Here is a 26,250-nt window from a genome sequence, read left to right as displayed (position 1 = left end):
CTATTTCTCAAGTTGTACCTAGATTGATTTCATTCATTCATTCTCTTTTTTGGTTAATCCTCCTGAACCATGCACAAGATGAAATTTTTTTTCATTCTGTTCTAATCATGAAGTTAACTATGGTATGTCTAAAAGGAGACCTCAATAAGCTCTGGGAGAAGATATAGACCCACGCCCCAGCCCTAACCTCACTGGCTGCTCTGCCCTCTCCTGCTGTAGCACGAAATACCAGGCTGTCATATCCTAAGAACTTTACAGCTAGCACAGGCATAAACCAATTCTCATGGTATCTAAAGAGAGTGTAGAAAAATTAATTTCACTACTGCCTTAAACTGTATTTTACCTTTCATTTAAATTTCCTCACTTTCCTAGGTACAGTATTAAGCTTGGAAAAGCCAGGCGTGGTGGTACGCACCTGTAGTCCTGGCTACTCAGGAGGCTGAGGCAGGAGAATCGCTTGAACCTGGGAGGCAGAGGTTGCAGTGGACCGAGATTGCACTACTGCACTCCAACCTGGATGACAGAGCGAGACTTCATCTCAAAAAAAAAAATGGCTGGGCACAGTGGCTCATGCCTGTAATCCCAGCACTTTGGGAGGCTGAGGCAGGTGGATCACAAGGTAAAGAGATCAAGACCATCCTGGTGGTCTTTCAAGCTTGGAAGGTGTCTACCTCCCCTGTTGGCAGGTGCTCCAGGGAGTCATGTAGAGGGAGGAGAAAGAGAGGCAGACAATCTGCACGCTGGGATGACAACCTCGGGCACATTTAGAGTCAATGTCTGGCATGTTGGCTCTCCCCTACTTGTTTCACATAGGAGTGTGGAAGAACGTGGGAAAAGGGGGTTTACTTCTTACCAAAAACAAATTATCAGGAAAAAAAAATGCATTAGCCATCAAGAATATGCAAATTAGAACTACACTCGAATACTGCTTCACATCCACTAGGGTAGCTATAATTATAGAGACATGATAACAAGTGCCAGGGAGGATGTGGAGAAACTGGAACCCTCATACACGCTGGTAGGAATGCAAAATGGTGCAGCTGCTGTGGGAAACAGTTTGGCAGTTCCTCATAAAGTTATATATAGCAATACCGTATGACCTAGCAATTTCACTCCTAGGTATATGTCCAAAGGAATTGAAAGCAGGAACTCAGATATACCCATGTTCACAGCAGCATTATTCACAATCGCTAAAAAATGGAAGCAATCTAAGTGTCCACTAAATAATGAATGGATAAATAAAATGTTGTATATACCGGCTAGGCGCAATGGCTCACACCTATAATCCCAGCACTTTGGCATTTGCTTTGCTTTGCATTTGCATAATGTTTTGAAGGTTCATCCATGTTGTACCATGTATCAGAACTTCTTTTTTATTGTCAATTAATCTTTTATTGTAGGTATATACAACAGAGTCTGGCTCTGTCGCCCAGGCTGGAGTGCAGCGGCACGATCTCAGCTCACTGCAACCTCTGCCTCCCAGGTTCAAGCGATTCTCCTGCCTCATCCTCTCAGATAGCTAGGACTACAGGCGTGTGCCACCATGCCAAGCTAATTTTTTTTTTTTTTTTTTTTTTTTTTTTGAGACAGAGTCTCGCTCTGTCGCCCAGGCTGGAGTGCAGTGGTGCGATCTCGGCTCACTGCAAGCTCCGCCTCCCGGGTTCACGCCATTCTCCTGCCCCAGCCTCCCGAGTAGCTGGGACTACAGGCGCCCACAACCGCACCCGGCTAATTTTTTGTATTTTTAGTAGAGACGGGGTTTCACCGTGGTCTCGATCTCCTGACCTTGTGATCCGCCTGCCTCGGCCTCCCAAAGTGCTGGGATTACAGGCGTGAGCCACCGCGCCCGGCCGCCAAGCTAATTTTTGTATTTTTGGTAGAGATGGGATTTTGGTAGAGATGGGGTTTCACCATGTTGGCCAAGCTGGTCTCGAACATCTGACCTCAAGTGATCTGCCCGCCTCAGCCTCCCAAAATGCTGGAATTAAAGGCATGAATCACCACACCTGGCTGACTTGTACACTTTAAACGAGTCATGTATGGTATTCAAATAATATCTCAGTAAAGCTATTATTTTATTTTATTTTATTTGAGATGGAATCTCACTCTGTTGCCAGATTGGAGTGCAGTGGCGCGATCTCGGCTCACTGCAACCTCCACCTCCCGGGTTCAAGTGATTCTCCTGCCTCAGCCTCTCGAGTAGCTGGGACTACAGGCATGTGCCACCACGCCCAGCTAATTTTTGTATTTTTAGTAGAGATGGGGTTTCACCGTGTTGGCCAGGATGGTCTTGATCTCTTTACCTTGTGATCCACCTGCCTCAGCCTCCCAAAGTGCTGGGATTACAGGCATGAGCCACTGTGCCCAGCCATTTTTTTTTTTGAGATGAAGTCTCGCTCTGTCATCCAGGTTGGAGTGCAGTAGTGCAATCTCGGCCCACTGCAACCTCTGCCTCCCAGGTTCAAGCGATTCTCCTGCCTCAGCCTCCTGAGTAGCCAGGACTACAGGTGCGTACCACCACGCCTGGCTAATTTTTGCATTTTTAGTAGAGATGGGGTTTCACCATATTGGCAAGGCTGGTGTCGAACTCCTGACCTCGTGATCTGCCCACCTCGGCCTCCCAAAGTGCTGGGATTACAGGCGTCTGTGCCTGGACCAAAGCTGTTATTTTTAAAAAGGATTATAAAGTTTTACAAACTCGCATGAAAACAATTACTGAAAGCCTAAAAATTGTGGCTACAGGGCTGGCATTTACTTGCAGATATAATTTCATTACCACTGAACAAGGAATCTAGGGTAGGATCACTTCACATACAACAAAGTGTGAAATACTGGAAAGGAAAGAGAGAATTTTTACCTTCAGAGAGGAAATCAGGCATTTTATCATATGGTTTGCCCTCCGGGGACAGCAAGGTGCTTAAAAAGCAGCAAGGAGGCAGGAGAATCCCCCAAAAGGTGGCAAAAGTTAGCATTTAGGCAGAGTTCAGTCCTTTACCATTGGTAACACACTGACTGTCCACTCACAAGCCCCCAGGTCACGAGCCTTAAATCAAGTGCATGTCGGACCAACTCTAAGAAATGCAGCCACAAAATTTAAAAAGCTGCTGACAGCAAAATTCACACTGTCCACTACTGGATCAATTCACATTTTAGTTACTAATTCAATTTGCAAAGATTACATAAAAACCAGCAAGATTGAGATAAACATTGCCAAAAATACAGTATTGCTTAAAAGTGCTTAGAAATGAGTCCTTTCACCTATACTTCATTTTCATCTCATTTACTCTGCTGTGTGGATAGGGATAAGGCCTTATTGTGAGCAACTGAGATCACTGAAATAAGCTCTCAGCATCTAAATAAAGCACAGAATCTATACAGAGACAGGCTAAGATATTGCTTTTGGGTTCGATGAGCCAAGGGAGAGCCAGCCGGGCAGGAAACCCTCCCCGTGGCCTCTGTCTTTGGGGGTCCTCACCATTCTGAACTCCTATGGTAGTAGTAGCCCTCTATGGAGGCTGCTGACTTCTGAAAGCAGATGTAGTAGAACCCGGCAAAAGAAGCACCACTGATGTCTTTGATCGTGTGATCTGGGACCAGAAACTGTTCCTGCACACAGATGAAGAGAGTCAGTAACAGACAGCATTCTCTGACCACCCACGGGGCCTCCCTGTTAAGCATCGGGGGTTCTAAGGACCACTCCAGAAAAATATAGGATCTCATAGTCTAACCCAGACTTGCTGGGTGATGGTGGGCCCGTGGGGTCTCAGCCTGACTTCTGAAAAGCGTTCATGTGCTCTTGGAGTATTCTATATACTAAAGCAACAAACTGTGTCTTCAACTCACTAGGATCAGCAATTCAGAGAAGGTATCATGGCCGAAACATCTAATACATAAATCAGTACCTACTCACCTGCCTCTCTATCTCTCAGAGACCACAGACAACCAACCTGGGAAGAGCTAGGTTTCTGCTCCAGTTCCCAGAACTGTCACCAGATGCTTGATAACATCTAGAACAGTGAGTCACTTCTGTAGGTCTGTGGACCTTTCTGAGTACAGAGCAGTTGCCAGTAGCCCCTGTGACACCCCCTCTAAGAGCCTGACACCTTGTCAAAAGCAGTCAGAACGGTACTCTTCTTGACCAGGCACCTTAGGAGAGACACCTCTGCTGGAGCTGAAAGCTGGAAACCCAGGTCCTGGCAACTACTTTCCCAGAGAGATGAGGTCAGAAGCTCCAGGGCCTCAGGTGGTCTACTAAAGGACCACAGATGAGCCACCCTGGGACATTCTTTGGAGGCAAAACAACTCCATTGCTTTTTAAACAAATTTAAGACACTCTCCCATTCCTTATTCAACTTCTAAAATTGTGGCTTTTAAAATTAGTTTTAAAATTCAGGTCGGGTGCAGTGGCTCAAGCCTGTAATCCCAACACTTTGGGAGGCTGAGGTGGGTGGATCACCTGAGGTCAGGATTTCGAGACCAGCTTGGCCAACAGGGTAAAAACCCATCTCTACTAAAAATACAAAAAATCAGCAGGGCATGGTGGTGGGCACCTGTAATCCCAGCTACTTGGGAGGCTGAGGCAGGAGAATTGCTTGAACGCAGGATCTTGTGACCTTGTGATCTGGCTGCCTTGGCCTCCCAAAGTGCTGGGATTACAGGCGTGAGCCACCGTGCCCAGTGATTCCCCCTCTTTTTTTTTTTTTTTGAGATGGAGTCTTGCTGTGTCACCAGGCTGGAGTGCAGTGGTGCGATCCTAGCTCACTGCAACCTCTGTCTCCCAGGTTCAAGTGATTCCCCTGCCTCAGCCTCCCGAGTAGCTGGGACTACAGGGGCGCGCCACCATGCCCAGCTAATTTTTTTAGTTTTTAGTAGAGATGGGGTTTCACCATGTTGGCCAGGATGGTCTCAATCTCTTGACCTCATGATCTGCCTGCCCTGGCCTCCCAAAGTGCTAGGATTACAGGTGTGATCCACGGCGCCCGGCTGATTCCCACTTCTTAAAGTGGTAAGCTATGCAAAGTAAAGACCGGGAAAGGCAACTCAAAATGATTCATCTTTATGAAAGCTGCCAAGATTTCAAGATAAAACAACTTTTTCCCTACAGACTGGGGACTAGGGGTTGGAGGTGGGTGTATGTTCTCAAAGTTATTTAACAAACTGGCTTCCTGATTTTGCTATTCTGGGGCTGTAAATATCACGTTATCAAAGCAGGGAGCACAAATGATCTTGCAGCTAAAAGCCAATCCATCAAGTCAGTCAGGTGGGGCTCTCTGAGCGCTGCTGAGTCAAAAACTCGCGTTCCATTCCCGGTCCCTCATTTCCTGAGCTGGAGGGAAGTAGAGGAGGTGAGACTTTCCTGACCTCTGGGAAAAGGATGTGGTGGAGGGGACCCGGCCCACGGATGGTGTTTAAGCCCATAGAGGGATCTGACTAAGTTCAAAGGAAGTTTGGCTCTGCCTTGAATCCAAAGAACACTTGGAGTGATTCAACCTGGGGGTTCAATAAGATTCTTGGGTGGGAAAAAGGAAAAGGAGAAAACAATGTTAGAGGCGGCCACCTAGGCCCAAATCCACTTGCTACCCACCAAAAGCACAGCAAGGAGGAGCTGTCTGGGACATCAGCAGTTAACCAGTGTGTGCCCTGGAGCTGTGCCCACTTTTTATAGGTGTGCAAAGACCCTGCCCTGAAGACTTTGCCATGACAACCAGCTGTGATGAGCACTGGACATGGGGAGCCCTTGGTTAGAGTGGGTATGTAGGTGCAGTACAGGGCCTGGCTTGTTGGGAGTCTGAGGGGCCACCTGGCGGGACCTTACCTTCCACCTCATGAAGACGTAGTCTCCATTCTTCAGCTCTTCATAATCAAAGTCATCTGAGTTAAATGATTTTGCATACTGATAAAAAGCCAGAAACTTGCCCTGAAAGCAGAAAAGAGAGTGTGCCAATTGACTGAGAGAAGGAGAGGCTGCTCTCAGAACTATGCTTATGTGCCCAGGTACACTCACCTTCCCAAGGCATGACAGCTGGAGATGTGGCTCCCAAAAGGGCAGCTAAGGCCAAGTAACAGATGGGACCCCATGGTCACCCCATTGAATGCAGACTCAACCCTGGGGCAGATACTTGGACTCCAGTTGAGGCCCCACTGCCCTACGCCTGCCTTGTTAACATGGCCGAGGAAAAGGCCAAAGGATGGGAATGGTGAACAGACAGACAAAATAAACAGATGAAAACTAAGAACAATTAATGAGAAGACCTCTGCAAGTAAATCCAAAGTAGCAAAAAGAGCCACGCAGAACAGCTTAGAAACAGCCTGCCCAGCCTCAGAAAAGAGGGCTTTGTGAAACTTGTGTCTCTGCATAATCTAGGGGCTTGGGCCAGCTAGCTAAGTAGACACTAGATACATGTGATAGCCTTGTCCTTCAATATCTGTGAGGGATTGGTTCCAAGACCCCCATGAATACCAAAATCTGCAGATGCTTAAGTCCCAGATATAAAACAGTGCAGTATTTGCTGATAACCTACACACATCCTCCCCTATACTTTATAGCATCTCTAGATTACTTACAATACCTAATTTGATGTAAATACTAAGTGAATAGTGGCTATACTGTATTGTTCAAGGAAGAATATCAAGAACAAAAAATTTATACATCTGCCAGGCGCAGTGGCTCACACCTGTAATCCCAGCACTTTGGGAAGCTGAGGTGGGCAGATCACAAGGTCAGGAGATTAAGACCATCCTGGCTAACATGGTGAAACCCTGTCTCTACTAAAAATACAAAAAAATTAGCCAGGTGTGGTGGCGGCTGCCTGTAGTCCCAGCTACTTGGGAGGCTGAGGAGGAGAATGGCTTGAACCCGAGAGTAGAGCTTGCAGTGAGCCGAGATCGCGCCACTGCACTCCAGCCTGGGCAACAGAGTGAGACTCTGTCTCAAAAAACAAAAAAGAAAAAGAAAAAATCTATATATCATCAGTACAGATGCAATTTTTTTTTTCAAATATTTTCAAACTGTGGCTGGTTGAATCCACAGATACAAAACCCACATATATGGAGGGCTGACTCTACATTTACAACAGGAGATCAGGAATAGGTTACAAAACTGCATCTTATGATCCCATTTTTAAAAAAGACAAAAAACAAGTATACACTGTATACCCAAAAGAGATTCAGGAAGAGGTTAACAGCATTTTAGTTTTAGGTGTTGCCAATAGATTACTCCTTTTCCTCCAGCTTTTCTATTTTTTCAAATATTTTTAAATAAGCATGTGTTAATTTGATAAGAAAACATCTTAAACAAAAAATCAAGATACAGAGATACTAAGTCATAGATTTTGTCACATAGATTTATTTTATTATTATTTTTTGAGACAAAGTCTCGCTCCTGTTGCTCAGGCTGGAGTGCAATGGCATGATCTCAGCTCACTGCAACCTCTGCTTCCCAGGTTCAAGTGACTCTCCTGCCTCAGCCTCCTGAGTAGCTGGGATTCCAGGCGTGTGTCACCATGCCTGGCTAATTTTTATATTTTTGGTAGAGATGGGCTTTCACCATGTTGGCCAGGCTGTTCTCGAACTCCTGACCTCAGGTGATCCATCTGCCTCGGCCTCCCAAAGTGCTGGCATTACAGGCGTGAGCCACCACGCCCAGTGTCACATAGACATTTTTATCCTATGTAGACTGAATATATGGAATCTTGACTTTACAGCACTAGTATAATAGCAACTTAAATACCACTAAGGAAAATCTGAGGGTGCAATACAATATCTCTGATTCTAGTTTATAATGAAAAAATGACAGCCTAGGTGAAGTGTATTCAACATTGTAAATCTCAGACAAACCCAGGTGCAGTACAGAGCTCCAGGAATCCCACGTGGGAACCTGGGAGTCCTCCATGAGTGGGGAAAGTTAGGGGAAATGCTGAGTACTAAAAAAGCAGCCACAAACTGCTGGAGGAGGAAGCACTCCATAGGCTCAGCTCCCTGGCTCAACCACACCTCACATGCCAGTACCAAGGGTGGCCTTCTTAGTTCCTCTCTCACCCAAAATGTTTCAATCCAGTCTAGCAGAGTCTGCAGACCCAGATCTCTTCCAGTGTCCTAATGGAAGTCAATGGGAAAATTAAGAGTTGCTTTTCAAATATTTAATTTGTAGTCAACCTAGCCTAAAACCGAGTGTCACTGGGCTTCAAAGACTTTGCTTTTTGCAGGACCAATATAAAATGGAAAAAAGAGTTGAATGGGAGAGAGGCTGTGGTTTACTACAGGGAAGAACCTTCTACTCTGGGGCTGTACAGGACAGGAAGGAGCCATCTTGTGAGGCAGCAAGCCATGCAGGAAGAGCCTAGCGCTGGGCAGAGGTGGGTGCAGATGGTACCAGGGAGCCCTTCCAACTCCACCTGCTGGTACCCAGCACCTTCATACACCACTTGGGCTCCCCCAACCTTCTGGATACTCAGGTTATGTGCATTCTCTTGTATCACAGAGAGACACAAATGACTCTCTAGCTATTGATGTCCATTTGCTACAACAATCAAAATGTACAGAATTCAAAAAATGCTCTAAAAAGCTCAAGTTTAAATTTAAATTTAACTGAACCTCAGTATTTGATCGATCTCCTTTTCTTACTCAAGTAAAAAACAGCTTGGGACTGGGCATGGTGGCTCACGCCTGTAATCCCAGCACTGTGGGAGGCCAAGGCAGGTGGATTACTTGAGACCTGGAGTTCAAGACCAGCCTGGCCAGCATGGCGAAACCTTGTCTCTACTAAAAATACAAAAATTAGCCAGGCGTGGTGGCGCACGTCCGTAATCCCAGCTACTCGAGAGGCTGAGAGATGAGAATCACCTGAATCTGGGAGGCGGAGGTTGCAGTGAGCTGAGATTATGCCACGAACTCCAGCCTGGGTGACAGAGTGAGACTCTGTCTCAAAACAAAACCAGGCTGGGCGCGGTGGCTCACGCCTGTAATCCCAGCACTTTGGGAGGCTGAGGTGGGCGGATCACGAGGTCAGGAGATCGAGACCATCCTGGCTAACATGGTGAAACCCCATCTCTACTAAAAGTACACAAAATTAGTCGGATGTGGTGGCAGGCGCCTGTAGTCCCAGCTACTTGGGAGGCTGAGGCAGGAGAATGGCGTGAACTCAGGAGGCAGAGCTTGCAGTGAGCCGAGATTGCGCCACTGCACTCCAGCCTGGGCGACAGAGCAAGACTTCATCTCAAAAAACAAACAAACAAAAACAAAACAGAATAAAACAAAACAAAAACCCCCAAAAAAGAAAAACCAAAAAAACAGGTTGGGTGCAGTGGCTCACACCTATAATCCCAACACTTTGGGAGGCCAAGGCAGGAGGATCACTTAAAACTAGGAGTTCAAGACCAGCCTGGGTAACATAGTGAGACTGTCTCTGCAAAAATAAAAGAAAATGAGCTGGGTGTGATGGAACGTGCCTGTAGTTCTAGCTACTCAGGGTGCTGAGGTGGGAGGATTACTTGAGCCCAGGAGGTTGAGGCTGCAGTGAGTTATTATCATGCCATTGCACTCCAGCATGGACAACAGAGCAAGACCCCAACTCTAAAAAAATTTTTTTTTTTTTTTTTTTGAGACAGAATCTCGCTCTGTCGCCTAGGCTGGACTGCAGTGGCTGGATCTCAGCTCACTGCAAGCTCTGCCTCCCGGGTTTACGCCATTCTCCTGCCTCAGCCTCCCGAGTAGCTGGGACTACAGGTGCCCACCACATCACCTGGCTAGTTTTTTGTATTTTTTAGTAGAGACGGGGTTTCACCGTGTTAGCCAGGATGGTCTCGATCTCCTGACCTCGTGATCCGCCCATTTCGGCCTCCCAAAGTGCTGGGATTACAGGCTTGAGCCACCGCGCCCGGCCAAAAGTTTTTTAATAAAATAAAAAAATAAAAAACATTAGTAAGCAAAGCAATTGATCTCTAGTGAGGTGGACTCAAGACAACGGTCTGTGGGAGTTCTCTCCACAGACTGCTGTGCCAGAACCAGGGGAGAGTTTAGACAGCCAGGTGTGAGAGGCAATGGGAAGAACGAGTTCTAGAATCTTCACTACTGACACAGCCATTTCTGGTTGGTTTACGGAGGGTAAACCCATTGAACTTCTCCAGTGTTAAACAAAAATTCACCATCACCATGGTCAACTAAAGCAAAAGGTTACTAGATAGGCTGAGAAACTGATTTTTTTTTCCTTTTTTTTTTTTTTTTTTTTTGAGACGGAGTCTTGCTCTGTTGCCTAGGCTGGAGTGCAGTGGCGCGATCTCGCCTCACTGTAAGCTCCGCCTCCCAGGTTCACACCATCCTGCCTCAGCCTCCCGAGTAGCTGGGACTACAGGCACATGCCACCACACCTGGCTAATTTTTTGTATTTTTAGTAGAGATGGGGTTTCACCGTGTTAACCAGGATGGTCTCGATCTCTTGACCTCATGATCCACCCGCCTCAGCCTCCCAAAGTGCTGGGATTACAGGTGCGAGCCACCGCACCCAGCCAAGAAACTGATTTTTGAAGACACGGTACTTATATGACAACCAATGAAAAGATCCCAGGACACTAACTCTGAGTTGTCTTGAAGCACTTACTACCGCTGAGTGAGAATGCTCTACACTTGACAGTTAAAAAGCAGGGGCAGCAGGATTTATAGGGGTGTACTTAAGACAAGACTATACTTGTCTGTTAGGAGCTAGGATAAAAAGAAACGATGTGGCTCTGCCCTGATAAGCCAGCGGGAGGGCAGATTCCCACAACATCATCTCCATCTCATGCCAGCCCCAAAGCCAGAGGTCATCACTGCATGTTTCACAGGGTTTTCCCCAAGCAGAGGTGATTTGAAAGGAACAGTGGACAGAAGATAGACGAACAGGTGGGAAGGATAGGAGGACACTGTTAAGATTCTGATAGCTGAGCAAAGTTCTGGCTAGAACTCTGGGGTTGCTATCATCAGACCACCATTTGCTATTTAAGCAGCAGGTCAGAGTGTATTTAAACTCTTCTCATAAGGAAGATGGAACAACTGAGGTCTGTGTGCGGCGCAACCTTTTACTTGGCTGCAAAGCCCCAATAATACCAAATAAGGGACAAGGTCTCTGGCTCCCAGCATTTCTTCAGTTCTCTAGCAGCCCCTGGATGACACAGCGCAGATCAGATTTACTCACCCAGTGTTTCCGATCAACATCTTCATCTGCATCCCACTTGCGAGTTAAGAAAGGGTGTTTTTTGCTGATTATTTCTCCTTCAAAGAAGGTCGTAAGGGTTGGATACTCCTATGGTAAAAACCCAAATATCAAAATAAGATGGTGACTGAGAGTTTTTAACCTTTTTACAAAGGAAGAATCAACTTTGCTTTAACTTCTTTCCAGTACCTTGACACCGCTACCTGACAACCCAAACCAGAGTTAGATCCAGCCAGTTTGCCAACAAGCTGTGGCAACGGACCTGAATCGAAATCACCCAGAGAATGAAGGGTTTCCTGGATTTTGCCAGCAGCAGACAGCCCTTCTTTGACTTCACTTGTTATGTGCTAGTCTCTTAGAAAAGAATTTGGATGTTTCCACAAGTAAATTTTGAATATTCTAGCATACAAAGCAGATCATAACTTAGTAGATTTTACTTTCCAAGGTTAGAACCAAAGAGGCTCCAAAATCCCTGTGCTTACCACTAAGGCTCTCTCAAACCACTGGTTCTCCAACTGGCTCAGTCATTTGTCCCTTTTACACCAATTCTCCAAGGTTCCAGGGGTGGATTTTGGGGTAGAATACCATTTTTTTTTTTTTTTTTCCTGAGACAGTCTTGCTCTGTCGCCCAGGCTGGAGTGCAGTGGCACAATCTCGGCTCACTGCAACCTCCTCCCACACCCTGGGTTCAAGCAATTCTCCTACCTCAGTCTCCTGAGTAGCTGGGATTACAGGTGGCCGCCACCACGCCCAGCTAATGTTTGTATTTTTAGTAGAGACGGGGTTTCACCATGTTGGCCAGGCTGGTCTCAAACTTCTGACCTCAGGTGATCCACCCGCTTTGGCCTCCCAAAGTGCTAGGATTACAGGTGTGAGCCACCGCACCCGGCCTAGAATACCTTTTATTTTGGCCGGGTGCGGAGGATCATGCCTGTAATCCCAGCACTTTGGAAGGCTGAGGTGGGAGGATCACCTGAGATCAGGAGTTCGAGACCAGCCTCATGAACATGAAGAAACCTCATCTCTACTAAAAATACAAAATTAGCCAGGCGTGGTGGCGCATGCCTGTAATCCCAGCTACTTGGGAGGCTGAGGCAGGAGAACTGCCTGAATCCGGAGGCGGAGTTTGCAATGAGCCGAGATCGCGCCATTGCACTACAGCCTGGGCAATAAGAGCAAAACTCTGTCTCAAAAAAAAAAAATAATTAAATACTTTTTTCAGTGTTCTATATGTTCAGAGAAACTTTTAGTAATGAACTATAGAAATGGTCCCTGAAGGTAGTCTTAGAATACCTTGATATATAGGGATACATTTAATTGTCACATGAACTAAGAACAACTTATATGAGGAAAAACACATGAACTAAGAACAATTTCTATGAGGAAAACATATGTAAATCGTGTCTGAATGTAAAAACCACGCCGTTGAAAACATAAGCAAGAAGCCACGTGCTGGCTTGGGTGCTTTGTTAATTGCTCTTTGTTCATGCGTTAGTAAGTAGGCACCAATGATTTTCAAAAAGATTAATAAGACAAAAAGTTAACACCGTAAAAAGTCTACAATTTCCCTGCATTTGTAGAAACCAACCAACTACCCGCCCCTCAGGCTACCTTGCCAGCCCCTGGTGTCTGCCAGGAGCACGGTTATGACAGTCACTGGCCTGGCAAACCACAGATTACAGTCCTAATGTCGAGGACTGCAGAGGGCCCATGTTTTTCCTTCAGATCAGATGTAAGCCCCTCTTATTCTGCATCAAACACCTCGTTCTGATGGCTTTGCCACATCTACCAAGCTGGCCTCCATGTAGTGCAGGACCTTCCTGAGAGAGGCTGCCACACTAAAAGCCACTGGCGCAGAGGCTCCCAGGAAACAGAACATCACCACCACTGCAGGTGACTCAGGAGGCCTGCTTTAGGATGATACCGTGGAGGGAATCTGTTTCCTTAACAGTGAACCTAAAATATGATAAATCTAACACTGCTCCAAATCCACAAACCCCCTATCCTAACACTGTTGCTGGATTCTTCACATAAATATTTAAATACACAGACTGAAAAAATGAGAGAGGAGAAATTTTCCTAAATGTAAACCTAATTTTTAAGGTATAAGCTAACTTTTTTTTTTTTGGGACAGAGTCTCGCTCTGTTGCCCAGGCTGGAATGCAGTGGCGCGATCTCGGCTCACTGCAACCTCTGCCTCCCGGGTTCAGGTGATTCTCCTGCCTCAGCCTCCCGAGTAGCTGGGATTACAGGCGCCCGCCACCATGCCCGTCTAATTTTTTGTATGTTTTGTAGAGACGGGGTTTCACCATATTAGCCAGGATGGTCTCCATCTCCTGACCTCGTGATCCGCCTGCCTCAGCCTCCCAAAGTGCTGGGATTACAGGCGTGAGCCACCACGCCCAGCTGGTATAAGCTAACTTTTAATTATAATCTGTTCTAGGAAAGACTACTAAGGAAAAAGTTCTCAATAAATCAGCATTTGAATTTGATATTTTAAACTAGAAGCTTTTTTTGTTTTTTTTTGAGATAGAGTCTCCCTCTGTCACCCAGGCTGGAGTGCAGTGGCACAATCTCGGCTCACTGCAACCTCCGCCTCCCGGGTTCAAGCAATTCTCTGTCTCAGCTTCCCGAGTAGCTGGGATTACAGGTGCCTGCCACCATGCCTGGCTAATTTTGTATTTTTAGTAGAGACGGGGTTTCACCATGTTGGCCAGGCTGGTCTTGAACTCCCGACCTCATGATCCACCCGCCTCGGCCTCCCAAAGTGCTGGGATTACAGGCATGAGCCAACTAGAAGCTATTTATATTATCAAGCTTTAATCTTTTTTTCTGAACTTCCCTGAAAGGGATAGGATGAAATGATAGAGGTTTTAATACAAGGCCAAGCCTGGTGGCTCACAACTGTAATGCCAGCACTTTAGGGGGCCAAGGCAGGAGGATCGCTCGAGCCTAGGAGATCAAGACCAGCTTGGGCAACATAGTAAGACCTGGTCTCTATTATTAAAAAAAGGGAGGGGTGGGGAGGAGGTCCTAATACGATTAAAACACTTATAGTTTAAATCACTAGTTTTCCTAATGAATAATTCTGCGCTGACTTCTTTGTAAACATACTTTAGGCAGTATATCAGGGTGACTACAGGGCACCCTCAAACTTTGAGAATTAAATAAAATAAATACCTAATAAATGAGATTCAGTGTGTACAGAAGTCACCGAAAAGATAAAATATTCTCAGAGCAGGAACAGGAAATTCAAGCACTTTATTACAGCCCAATGAGGGGTAATTTATAGAGCAGACGAAAAAACTATGTCAGAAGAAAGGATATCAAGAAATGAGTAGGAGAGGCAGCAAAAGCAGGAGTGAGCATCCCGTGGTGAGTCTGGCTGTTGTCAGCCATTTAAGTCCCCCAACTAATCCTCTCACTGATTCCAGGCTCACCCAAAACTCTCTGGTGATGGGTACCACGACTTTCCATGTAGACCTGTCTTCTGGGGGACTAACATTCAATTGGCCGGTAAGTCAACAGGAACTTCTGGAACACACAGGAATCTCATACTATGACAAAAACTGGCACTTCTGTTTCTGTGAGTTTTGGTAGGTGTGACCTGTCTCCCTAGTTCAGCACAAGTGTAGTACAACTTCAGCTGGAGCTTCCAATCCTTCCAAACCCAAGTAATGAGTAAATGGGGGGCCTGCCCATAGGCCCCCAAAGGCTGGGTTCCCAGGTACCCCCTGAAAGCTGCTGGTTCCCCAGAAAGTTTGCCTCTCTTGACTGACGGATGGCTCAAAAGTGCAAAAGGAATGTTATTTGGCATTTATTCTTTACATTTCCAGAATTTCATTTCCGAAGGCATCAAAACAAACTTTAAAGCTCTGTTTTGCAATGTGGCAATTCCTCAAAGAGCTAAAAACAGAACTACCATTGGACCCAGCAATCCCATTATTGGGTATATACCCAGAGGAATATAAATCATTCTACTATAAAGACACATGCATGCAAATGTTCACTGTAGCACTATTCACAACAGTAAAACATGGGTCAACTTAAATGCCCATCAATGACAGATTGGATAAAGAAAACGTGGTATATACACACCAAGGAATACTATGCAGCCATAAAAAGAAATGAGATAATGTCTTTTGCGTGAACATGGATAGAGCTAGAGGCCGTTATCCTTAGCAAACTAATGCAGGAACAGAAAACCAAATACCACCCTTGTAAGTAGGAGCTAAATGATAAGAACTCATGGGCACAAAGAAGGAAACAACAGGCTCACGCCTGTAATCCCAGCACTTTGGGAGGCCGAGGTAGGCAAATCACCTGAGGTCAAGAGCTCGAAACCAGCCTAGCCAACATGGTGAAACCCCATCTCCACCAAAAGTACAAAAAAATTTAGCCCAGCGTGGTGGTACACGTTACCTGGGAAGCTGAGCAGAACTGTTTGAACCTGGGAGGCAGAGGTTGCAGTGAGCGGATATTGCACCACTACAATCAAGCCTGGGCAACAGAGCGAGACTTCATCTCAAAAAAAAAAAAAAAAAAAGAACGGAAGAACAGACAATGGGGCCTACTTGAGGGTAGAGGATGGGAGAAGGGAGAGGAGCAGAAAAAATAACTATTGAGTACTAGGCTTAGTACCTGGGTGACAAAATAATCTGTACAACAGTTATATAGTTATAACAGTTATAAACCGTGACATAAATTTATCTATGTAACAAACCTGCACATGTATGCCCAAGCCTAAAAAAAAAAAAAAAAAAAAAAAAGCTGTGCTTGTTTGTGAATGTGAGATGTGAGGTAGCTAAGAGGCCATTTATCTCCTTTTTTAAATTTTTTGACACAAAGTCTCACTCTGTTGCCCGGGCTGGAGTCCAGTGGCAGGATCTGGACTCACCACAAACTCTGCCTCCCGGGTTCAAGTGATTCTCCTGCCTCAGCCTCCTGAGTAGCTGGGATTACAGGTGCCCACTACCACGTCCAGCTAATTTTTGTATTTTTAGTAGAGATGGTATTTCACCTTGTTGTCCAAGTGGTCTTGAACTCCTGACCTCAGGTGATCCACCTGCCTCAGCCTCCCAAAGTGCTGGGATTATAGGCGTGAGCCACTGTTCCTGGCCTATCTTCATTTTAGTAGATACTTTTCCACATTGTATACATGAGGAAGACAACTACTATGACTAAAACCCAAATTATAGTTTAATTAAATTAAAAATTTGATATTTTGCCAGGCATGGTGGCTCATGCCTGTGATCCCAGCACTATGGGAGGCCAAGATGGGTGGATCACGAGGTCAGGAGATCGAGATAATCCTGGCTAGCACAATGAAACCCTGTCTTTACTAAAAATACAAAAAATTAGCCAGGCGTGGTGGCAGGCACCTGTAGTCCCAGCTACTCTGGAGGCTGAGGCAGGAGAATGGCGTGAGCCCGGGAGGTGGAGCTTGCAGTGAACCGAGATCACGCCACTGCACTCCAGTGCGGCAAAGTAAGACACCCTCCGACTAAAAAAAAAAAAAAAAAAAAAAAAAAAGTTATCACATAGTTGCACAACTTTGTGAATACACTAGAAGCCAATGAACTGTATACTTTAAATGGGTGAAATGTATGATATGTGAATATATCTCAATAAAGCTACTAAAAAACATTATTTAAAAAGAATTCTTCTACATCTAAGGCCTGAGCAGGACTTGCTTTAACTCAACACCCCTGCAGCAGCATAATGTGGTTTATTTATTGCTCGACCAGTAACAGGCAACTCTGGGGAGGGTATGTGCTCATCAAGGCTACGCCATCTGCAGAGGTTCTGTTAAGAGCCTAGGGCTCCCCTTGGGTTAGACCCCAATGAAGGGCCATTGTCAATGCCCCTTCCTCAAAGGAGCCTGACTGCTGCTCTCGACAGGGGCTTCCTAAAGGAAGGGCTACTTGCTCCCAAAGGAGAGCTCAATGCCATTAGCATTTCTGTATACTTCTTCAAGATTTTCAATGCTACTTACCATTTCTGTGCAGCTTCTTTTTTTTTTTTTTGAGACGGAATCTTGCTCTGTCGCCCAGGCTGGAGTGCAGTGGCCGGATCTCAGCTCACTGCAAGCTCCACCTCCCGGGTTTACGCCATTTTCCTGCCTCAGCCTCCCGAGTAGCTGGGACTACAGGCGCCCGCCACTTCGCCCGGCTAGTTTTTTTTTTTGTATTTTTAGTAGAGACGGGGTTTCACCGTGTTAGCCAGGATGGTCTCGATCTCCTGACCTCGTGATCCGCCCGTCTCGGCCTCCCAGTGTTGGGATTACAGGCTTGAGCCACTGCGCCCGGCCTCTGTGCAGCTTCTTATCACTCAAATGACTGGTTTTGGAGTCAGCATTAACATTCCAATGTCTTACACACTTGCTGGTTTCCTTATGACATTCAGTGTTTGTGTTCTGCACCCAGTTAACTAATGTATGTGGCTACCTGAGAGTTGAGCATATTCTGTTTTAGTATCTTTTCTCCTACCACAAAAACAAAGGCTGGAATCCTGTATTTTGCTATCATTTCTACTCCTACTTGATTTGATACAATTCTCGAGTTAAATAAGAAATACCTTTTGTCTCAACAACAAACTTCTTAGGAGATCCTCAATCAGTCAAGCTTCTAATAGAAAAGCAGGAGAACCAGATAGGAACCAGGAGCCAGAAACCTGTCTTAAGACTGAGGCTCGTCAGGACTTTATAAGAGAATCACATATTAGTATCATATTCGAGTCTGTCATTTTCTCTAACACTCCCAGAACAAGTCCACTGATTGTCTTAGAGCAGGACTTTTTTTTTTTTTTTTTTGAGACAAAGTTTCGCTCTTGTTGCTCAGGCTGGAGTGCAATGGTGCAATCTCAGCTCACTGCAACCTTCACCTCCTGCGTTCAAGCGATCCTCCTGCCTCAGCCTCCTGAGTAGCTGGGATTATAGGTGCCTGCCACCACGCCCAGCTAATTTTTGTATTTTCAGTAAAGACGAGGTTTCACCATGTTGACCAGGCTGGTCTTGAACTCCTGACCTCAGGTGATCCACCCACCTCAGCCTTCCAAAGTGCTGGGATTACAGGTGTGAGCCACCATGCCTGACCCCAGTACTTTTTTTTTTAAAGAGAGAGGATCTTCCTAGGTTGCCCAGGCTGGAGTGCAGTGGCTATTCACAGGCATAATCACAGCACACTGCTGCCTTCAAATCCTCACCTCAAGCGATCCTCCAGCCTCAGTCTTCCAAGTAGCTAGGACTACAGGCACACACCACCATGCCTGGCTAATTTCTTAAAAACTATTTGTAGCGACAAGGTCTTGCTATGCTGTCCAGGCTGGTCTTGAATTCCTGGCCCCAAGTGATCCTCCTGCTTTGACCTCCCAAAATGTTGGGATTACAGGTGTGAGCCACAGCACCCAGTTTGGAGCAGGAATTTTTAATTCTCAATTTCACAGATGAGAAGACTGAAAGAAGTTAAAGGTCACAGATGGAGGAAGGGGCAGCAGAAGAATGCCACCCCAGTTCCTTTCCACTGTCCCATCCAGCACAGCACTCCATCCAAATACTGCTGGGTCATCAGACCATGACAGCTGACAAAGGCCAGAGGCCCCCTGCAGCTAGGTCCGGCCTGGGCATTCCCAGCATTCACAGGGCCAGTCTAGCTACCTCCTTCCACTTCCTGTTTCCTTGCTAATGGAAAAGAAAGGATGCTCCTCCTTGCTTTCTAAAGTCCCAGGAGTTCCGAGGTTTAAAAAGTTGCTTCAAGGAAAAGAAAATACTCTGCATAGCAGGTACTTCTGCTGGAAACTAGATGGTCACTTTCCTTTTTTTTTTTTTTTTTTTTTGAGACGGGGTCTTGCTCTGTTGCCCAGGTTGTAGTGCAGCGGTGTGATCTTGGCTTACTGCAACCTCTGCCTCTCTGGTTCAAGTGATTCTCTGTGCCTCAGCCTCCCAAGTAGTTGGAACTACAGGTCCGTGCCACCACGCCTGGCTAATTTTTTTTTTTTTTGTATGTTTAGTAGAGATGGGGTTTCACCATGTTGGCCAGGTTGGTCTCCCTACCTCAACTGATCTGCATGCCTCGGACTCCCAAAGTGTTGGGATTACAGGCACGAGCCACTGCGCCCAGACAGTAACTTTTCATTGTTCCTATGAACTAAGAGGTTTAAGGAACTTAAAATCTCTTTATAGGACTGATGCTTATCTCAGAAACTGTTAAACTTATGATGAGGGTGGTAGCTATATTCTTATTATTTTTTACCCCAAAAAGGGTTAAAAATAAAATCAATAGTGTTGGTTGTGACAATTTTGACATACTCATAAACTTTTCTTTAAAAGATTTGTGAATCTGTACAATTCTCAACAGGACACACTGAAACTGTCTGCTTTATGTTCCCTATACAGTAGCAATGCTCAGGAGTAGTCTGCTTTAATTAGGCCTCAAAGAGTTGAGACCGCCTGCCCTTAACCCCAATGAGCCTGTGGAGCCTTACACCACGGACTTTCCAGCGCTGGTTTGTGTGAGTACTTACCTCAGTAAGGCCTTTAATCTTCAAGTACCCACAAAGGTAAGAGTTCCCCGTGTCCACGTGCTGAAAAGAAAGGATACGCAGCCTGTTACAAATAGATAAACTTACTAGGGGACATGCAGGAGGGTACTCTGGAAATCCTGTGAGGCCAGACTAGTGGTCAGTGAACACCTGGCGCAGCCCAAGGCTCATCCAGCCTCTGGGATCTTGAGAAGTTCTCCCTACACACATGCCTGTTCTGCTGAAGCAAAGTGATCCCAAGACCCTCTCAACTTCCTTCAGCTGAATATCTTGAGACTGAAGTGCCTTTCTGGAATGGGGTGCCCACTCAAATTCATTTTCTGTGCTATCTTCAACACACGCCTCCCGGTCATCTAGAGACCCTGAACACTCCTGGGTACAGGGTCTCTGTCTCTGCCTGTACACATGGTGTCATCCCTAACCTCAGGCTTGACTTTCTTTCTAATGTCTTTCAAGCCTTTTTCTATTTCTGTGTTGCTCAATCATTGTTCTAGGAGGTCTGCTCCTCTTCTAGTTTTTACACTAAATATCATCCTGCATTATTTCTTTATGAAATGGGCAGATTGTTCAGAAATGGCGTCCTATAAAGACTTACATGGTATAAACTTCAGTTATGAACCAAAATACCAACCAGAACTCTGACTATATTGTGAATGTCCACTCTGTGCATTTTATATATGAATGCTGTGTTTCTTAATGAAAAGAGTCAGGAGCCTAAAATAAATAGAAATAACAGGCATAGTAGACTGTGAGATTTAGCAGTCACCAATTACTGGTTGCTGAGACACTGCCAGATACTTACCCAACAACCAATTTCCTCCTTTTTCATGCTGGCAGGGCCCAGTTTTTGCTCTGGTACCTACCTACCACATAAGACTTGGTCAACCTGATGGATCTAAGGCACACAGGTGTCCCCATCCCCTTGCAAGTCATGTGTTTAGGGGTGAGTGACCCATTTCTGGCCCATCAGATGTGTAAGTCTCCTGGGTGTATCTGTGAAAAATCCCTGGCTTCTGAAGAGGCACATGAGGAAGAAATGGCTTTTTTGTCCCCTGGTGGTGACAGTACCTGCATGGAGTGCCCAGTCCTGGGGCAGACATGTAGACAGCAGGTGAGAAATAGGCCAGGAAATGCTGAGGATGGTAGTATAGAAAGATGGAAAAAACTGGGCCCATCGTAGGTCTCTGAATTAACCAACCTGAAGCCACGTCACCTCAAAACTCCTCCTGATGTGAGATTTCACTCAAATCTATACAGACTTGTTCTGAATAGGGAGTTTCAGATTTCATGACAACTGGATTCACTTACAAGTTAAACCCTTGAATTAAAGCAAACCAAGTACAAGGGTACCTGCGGTACACTGAGATTTTAATGGTAAGTGAGGTCTTATTTCAAGAAATTAGAATAGTTTTGTGGCATTTATCACATTTGTGAGCTTGATTACTTCCAATTATACCATAAACCAAATAGCAAGCCATGCTTAAAAACTGTAATGAACTTAGTCAACCAGATGATGTCAGTACCAAAGCAAATGGACTTCAGTGAAGCCAAAGTGCCTTCACAGTTTGGTGCTGGTGACAAAGGTATTCCCTGTGAAAACTGCCAAAGCATTGTAAATATCCTCATTTGCTAACCTTGGCATTGGACATTAGCTAAAACAGCTAATCCACACTAACATGGTTCAGCAAAGAACTTTTATTAAAGGACACATAATTCTAACCTGAGTCTTTAAATTTCATGCATGCAATTCTCATTGAATTCAATATAGTTTGGGGTTTCGCAGCTGCTGGAAAGGGTATCAGGTGGCAAGAATACTTGCTAATAAGATTAAAAATTGAAATGTAAATTGGCTAACATTTTGCATGGATTATCACATGCTCAAGAATCAGAATTTCAGCTTGGCCTCCATTCAACCAAGTGTCTCTCTGTTTCTGCCCAAATTGATCTTGATAATGGTTGGTGAACTCAAACACACCACAATGCATACAGCTTTTGCCAAATGGCAGGCGAGCATCTCAAGAAAGATAACAGGGCACATGTTTAGCAAGAAGGTCTCACAGCACAGCTGTGTCCAACGGCTGCTCTTTTAAATATTCCTTTCACAGCGACCAGGCCTCCCTTCTACTGCTGGCTTCTTAGATGGCAGAGGAGGAAAGAGGAGTCACAGTAAGTTGGGGGTGGAGAGGAGACCCAGTCAGAAACTCACAAAGCTTTGAGGAACTCTTTAAATTAGAATCACAAAAAAGAAAATGCTCCAAAACAACAACAACAACAACAACAACACAAAAAACACATGAAAAGATGCACAACATCACAGTAATTATAGAAATTCAAATCAAGACTACAATGAGAGACCACTTCAAAAACACTAGGACGGCTACAATAAAAAAGATGAACAGTGAGTGTTGGCGAGGATGCGGAGAAACTGGAACCCTCACCCACTGCTGGTGGAAATGTGAAACAATGCAGGGGCAGTTTCTCAAAATGTTAAAACAGAGTTACCATGTGACCCAGCAATTCCACTCCCAGGTAGTTATCTACAGAAATGAAATATACTCCACATAAAAACTTGTACATAAATGTACATAGCAGTATTATTCATAGTAGCCAGAAGTGAAAACAACCCAAATGTCTATCAGCTGATCACTGGATAAACAAAATATTGTATATCCATTCAATGGACAACTGTTACAATGAACAATGCAATATAAGTGCTGATACATATTACGATATGGCTGAACCTCGAGGACATTATGCTAAGTGAAAGAAGCCACTCTCAAAGGGACAAATACTGTATGATTATATGAAATGTCCAGAATAGACAAACAACAACAAAAATAGATGAGCAGTTACCTAGCATTGGAAGGGGGGTTATGGCTAAGGGTTACAAGGTTTCCTTTTGGGGTGACAAAAATATTCTAAAATTAGGTTGTGGTGGTGGTTAAACAACTGTGAATATACTAAAAACTATTGAATTGTACACTTTAAATAAGTGAATTATATCTAAATAAAGATACAAAAAGAAAGAAAAGAAAATGAGAAGAAACAAAAAGAAGCTGAGTTATAAAAGGCAGAAGTAAGTCTAAGAAGGCTGTGTCTATAGGCCGGGCACGGTGGCTCAAGCCTGTAATCCCAGCACTTTGGGAGGCCGAGATGGGCGGATCACGAGGTCAGGAGATCGAGACCATCCTGGCTAACACGGTGAAACCCCGTCTCTACTAAGAAATACAAAAAATAGCCGGGTGAGGTGGCGGGCGCCTGTAGTCCCAGCTACTCGGGAGGCTGAGCCAGGAGAATGGCGTAAACCCGGGAGGCGGAGCTTGCAGTGAGCTGAGATCCGGCCACTGCACTCCAGCCTGGGCTACAGAGCGAGACTCCGTCTCAAAAAAAAAAAAAAAAAGGCTGTGTCTGACAAACTAGTCCTGGCTGAAAAACCAGATGATGGGGCAATTCACATGCCACTGACTAGTCGTGATGATGACCAAGCAGCTCACCAATCCAGATGTAGGGCAGCATTCATTGGCATGACCACCACCCCCACCATCAGACATCCTACTCAAGTGGCTCCCAGTCATCCACCAGGTTTCTGCTCTGGGCTGCCTGAGACCTATCAGCCCTGCCCCAAGTCAACCACAGCTTCCACTGGTTCATGATTCTTCTGAAAGGAGCTCAGAAGTGACACCTTAATGACAGAAGGGAGCAGCAGTTGCTGCAGTAGCCAAAGCAGACTCCCCTTTGATGCCTGGCTATCCTGCCAGTTGTCCCCTACTACATCAGAAACCATCAAACTGAGCAGCAGGGACAAATCCAAGATCATTCCAAACGTGACCCACCCAGGGATCTCACCTCCAAAATTCTATGATTAGGTGTAAAACAAACCAAAAAACCCCAGTACCTTCATACTCGACTCTCACATTTTAAGAAAAAGAGAAGAAGATCACCGCATTAGGCATACAGTTATGAAGATAAAAATATTTCAGCCACAATCGTTTTTCCATTATAATAAATATCGTGGTTCATGATAGAACTTTACAGCCCAAAGATATGATTAACATGATGATGCTGTTTCAAGTAAGCAGAGAAGACGATTTATTCCCACAAAGCAATATGAGAATAAGAGTGATGAGTGCTCTGCAGTTAGCAGAAAAGGGACCCTCATTGTCTTTTGGATGGGAGACCTACTCTTCAGAAGTGAAACTAAGATTTGTTTTAACTGACCAAAAGGAGAGCTTGAGGAATAGATATACGGTACATTCCACCCTCACACCCGGGGGGCGGGGAGGGGGGCAGTGGGGCAGCACACAGTGCCTTTCAGAGGGACAGGTGTTTGGAGGGGCTTCTGGGAACAGCCTGGCAGACGAGGTGTCAGACTAAGGAAAAAAGGGCAAAGGAAAGGGGTCCTCGGGCAGGCAGGGGTAGGTATAGAGGAGGAAGAGTTTAGTAGGGAAGGGAGATAAAAAGGAGTATTCATGGTGGCTCAAGTCTGTAATCCCAGCACTTTGGGAGGCCAAGACGGGCGGATCACGAGGTCAGACCGAGACCATCCTGGCTAACATGGTGAAACCCCGTCTCTACTAAAAAACACAAAAAACTAGCCGGGCGATGTGGCGGGCGCCTGTAGTCCCAGCTACTCGGGAGGCTGAGGCAGGAGAATGGCGTAAACCCGGGAGGCGGAGCTTGCAGTGAGCTGAGATCCGGCCACTGCACTCCAGCCTGGGCGACAGAGCGAGACTCCGTCTCAAAAAAAAAAAAAAAAAAAAAAAAAAAAAAAAGGAGTATTCACCACTGCTACTCCATTTCAGCTGGCAAAAAGTATCAAGCCTGAGAGGAGTGAGGTGTGGGAAAGGCCCAGACAGGTGAAGCTGTACTTCCGAAGCTGATCAGGGACTGGCAGCAGGTATTCAGGAATCCAGGTCAAATGGGGGGAAGCGACTGGACATGAACTAAAATTGGGTGAGTTAGATTTCCCAGTACGTGGGTACCAGAGACTGAGAGGAAGCCCTGTGCCTGTGCTGAGAACAGTTAAGAATAGGAAAGAGGGTCCCCTGGAACCAGGATCGGGCAAGACGAAGGTATGGGATGGGGGAGTCTGGATGGAGGCCAGGAAGACTGGGAAAAGACCGCAAGTGGTCCCAGAGCAGGGGCAGGAGGCCTGGGGGTAGAGAAGCTGGAAGGAGTTGGGTGCCTGGACCATGAAGAGACAGAAGCAGTGAGTGGAACAGGGGACCCAGGAGGCAACATCCCAGCAGACTGTGAGCGGCACTCAGGGAGTGAGTGCCTGGTCTTGAGGTGGGGCCAGGGCCTGACCAGTCAGTTGTGGGTTAGGCGCTCCCCCGTCTGGGGGTCTGATGAAGCCCTCCTAAGGAGATCTCAGGAGCAGGAAGACCCCAGGGTCTGCGGATTCCTGGGACTGAGGAAGGGGCGGGAGGGCATGTCTCAGGTCTGAGAGAATCTGACATGGGCCCAGACACGGGGAGAGTCCCGAGTCTGGTGAAACCAATGGAGAGTGCTTCAGGGTCTGAAAAGGGCTGGTGGCAGTCCCTGAGCTAGGGACGACAGGTCATGGGGAGGAAGGACCCAGGCCTTTCCCTAGTCATGAGGGGCTTCCGGATCCCAGACGGGCCGGTCACGGGCTTCAAGTCTGGGAGTGTTCGGGGTCCGCCAGGAGCCGGTCACGACGGGCTCCGGGTCCGAAGGGGCAGGTCAGGGCTGGGGCTCGGAGAGTGTGAGACACAGGCTGGGCAGGTCCCGGGTGGGAAGCGCCGGGTGCAGGAGGCCCCGGCGGCGAGGGCCTGTTCCGCGGCTGCGGGCTCGAGGAGCCGAGGCGGGCACGGCCCGTGAGCGCCGCGAGGAGGCCCTCGGGCCCCGGCCCGGCCCGGCGCTCACCTGCAGCACCACCTCTACGTCGTACGAGTTCCCCTTGCTCTTCTGGTGGCCGCGGAACTTGGAGCCGCTGTAGAGCAGACTGGTGGCCACGCCGGGCTGCTGGGTGTTGATGGGCGGCGGCGGGATGAGTGAGGCCGCGGAGGCAGCCGAGGCACCGGCCGGCGGGGGACACTCGGTGCGGACGGGCATCGCGGGGTCCCCCGGAGCCAGGGCTGGGGGGAGTGGGAGAGGAACCGCCGCCGCCGCGCGGGAGCCGAGGAGGGTGGCGGGGAGGGAGAGGCCGGGGCGCGCACGCGCGGGGTGGGGGCGGGAGGGGCGACCACCCGCCCGCTGCCTGCGGACCAAGCGCTCTGGCCGCCACCGGGACCCAGGGACCTGCGAGCAGGGCCTCCCAGTCCTGAGCTGGGTCCCCCTCCCGACTTGCCCTCGCGCACACATACACACACAGAGACACTCACAGACACACACACACGCACACACACACACCCCGCCCCTTCCGATTGGCTCGGGCGAGCCTCGGGGGCGGGAGCAGGCTCACGCGGCGCTTCCGCCCATTGGCGGGAGGAGAAAACACGTGGCGGGCTGCGCGAGCGGCCCGCTGGGACTTGTAGTCTCCTCGCCGAGGCGCGGCGTGGAGGGGG

General features: G+C 46.8%; 1 protein-coding gene across 2 annotated transcripts in view; it reads right to left on the bottom strand.

Annotated features, from left to right (window-relative positions):
- Positions 1-26,215, bottom strand: part of GID4 (GID complex subunit 4 homolog) — a 29,537-nt gene extending 3,322 nt beyond the window's left edge. The window contains exons 1-6 of one of the 2 annotated variants that reach the window (XM_021928796.1): positions 25,610-26,215; positions 19,706-19,765; positions 11,168-11,275; positions 5,816-5,917; positions 3,476-3,606; positions 417-513 (exon numbers count right to left, since the gene is read on the bottom strand). In XM_021928796.1, the coding sequence (XP_021784488.1) occupies positions 432-513; positions 3,476-3,606; positions 5,816-5,917; positions 11,168-11,275; positions 19,706-19,765; positions 25,610-26,047 (921 nt within the window). In that variant the 5' untranslated portion in view covers positions 26,048-26,215 and the 3' untranslated portion in view covers positions 417-431. Of the gene's footprint in view, positions 1-416; positions 514-3,475; positions 3,607-5,815; positions 5,918-11,167; positions 11,276-19,705; positions 19,766-25,609 lie in introns of those variants that run through there. The other variant, XM_003912420.4, reaches the window with a different exon arrangement.
- Between the last annotated feature and the right edge of the window lie 35 nt (positions 26,216-26,250).

Source organism: Papio anubis, chromosome 17 (genome assembly GCF_008728515.1).
Source record: "Papio anubis isolate 15944 chromosome 17, Panubis1.0, whole genome shotgun sequence".
Classification (NCBI taxonomy): domain Eukaryota; kingdom Metazoa; phylum Chordata; class Mammalia; order Primates; family Cercopithecidae; genus Papio; species Papio anubis.
This window is presented reverse-complemented; position numbering and strand designations above follow the sequence as displayed.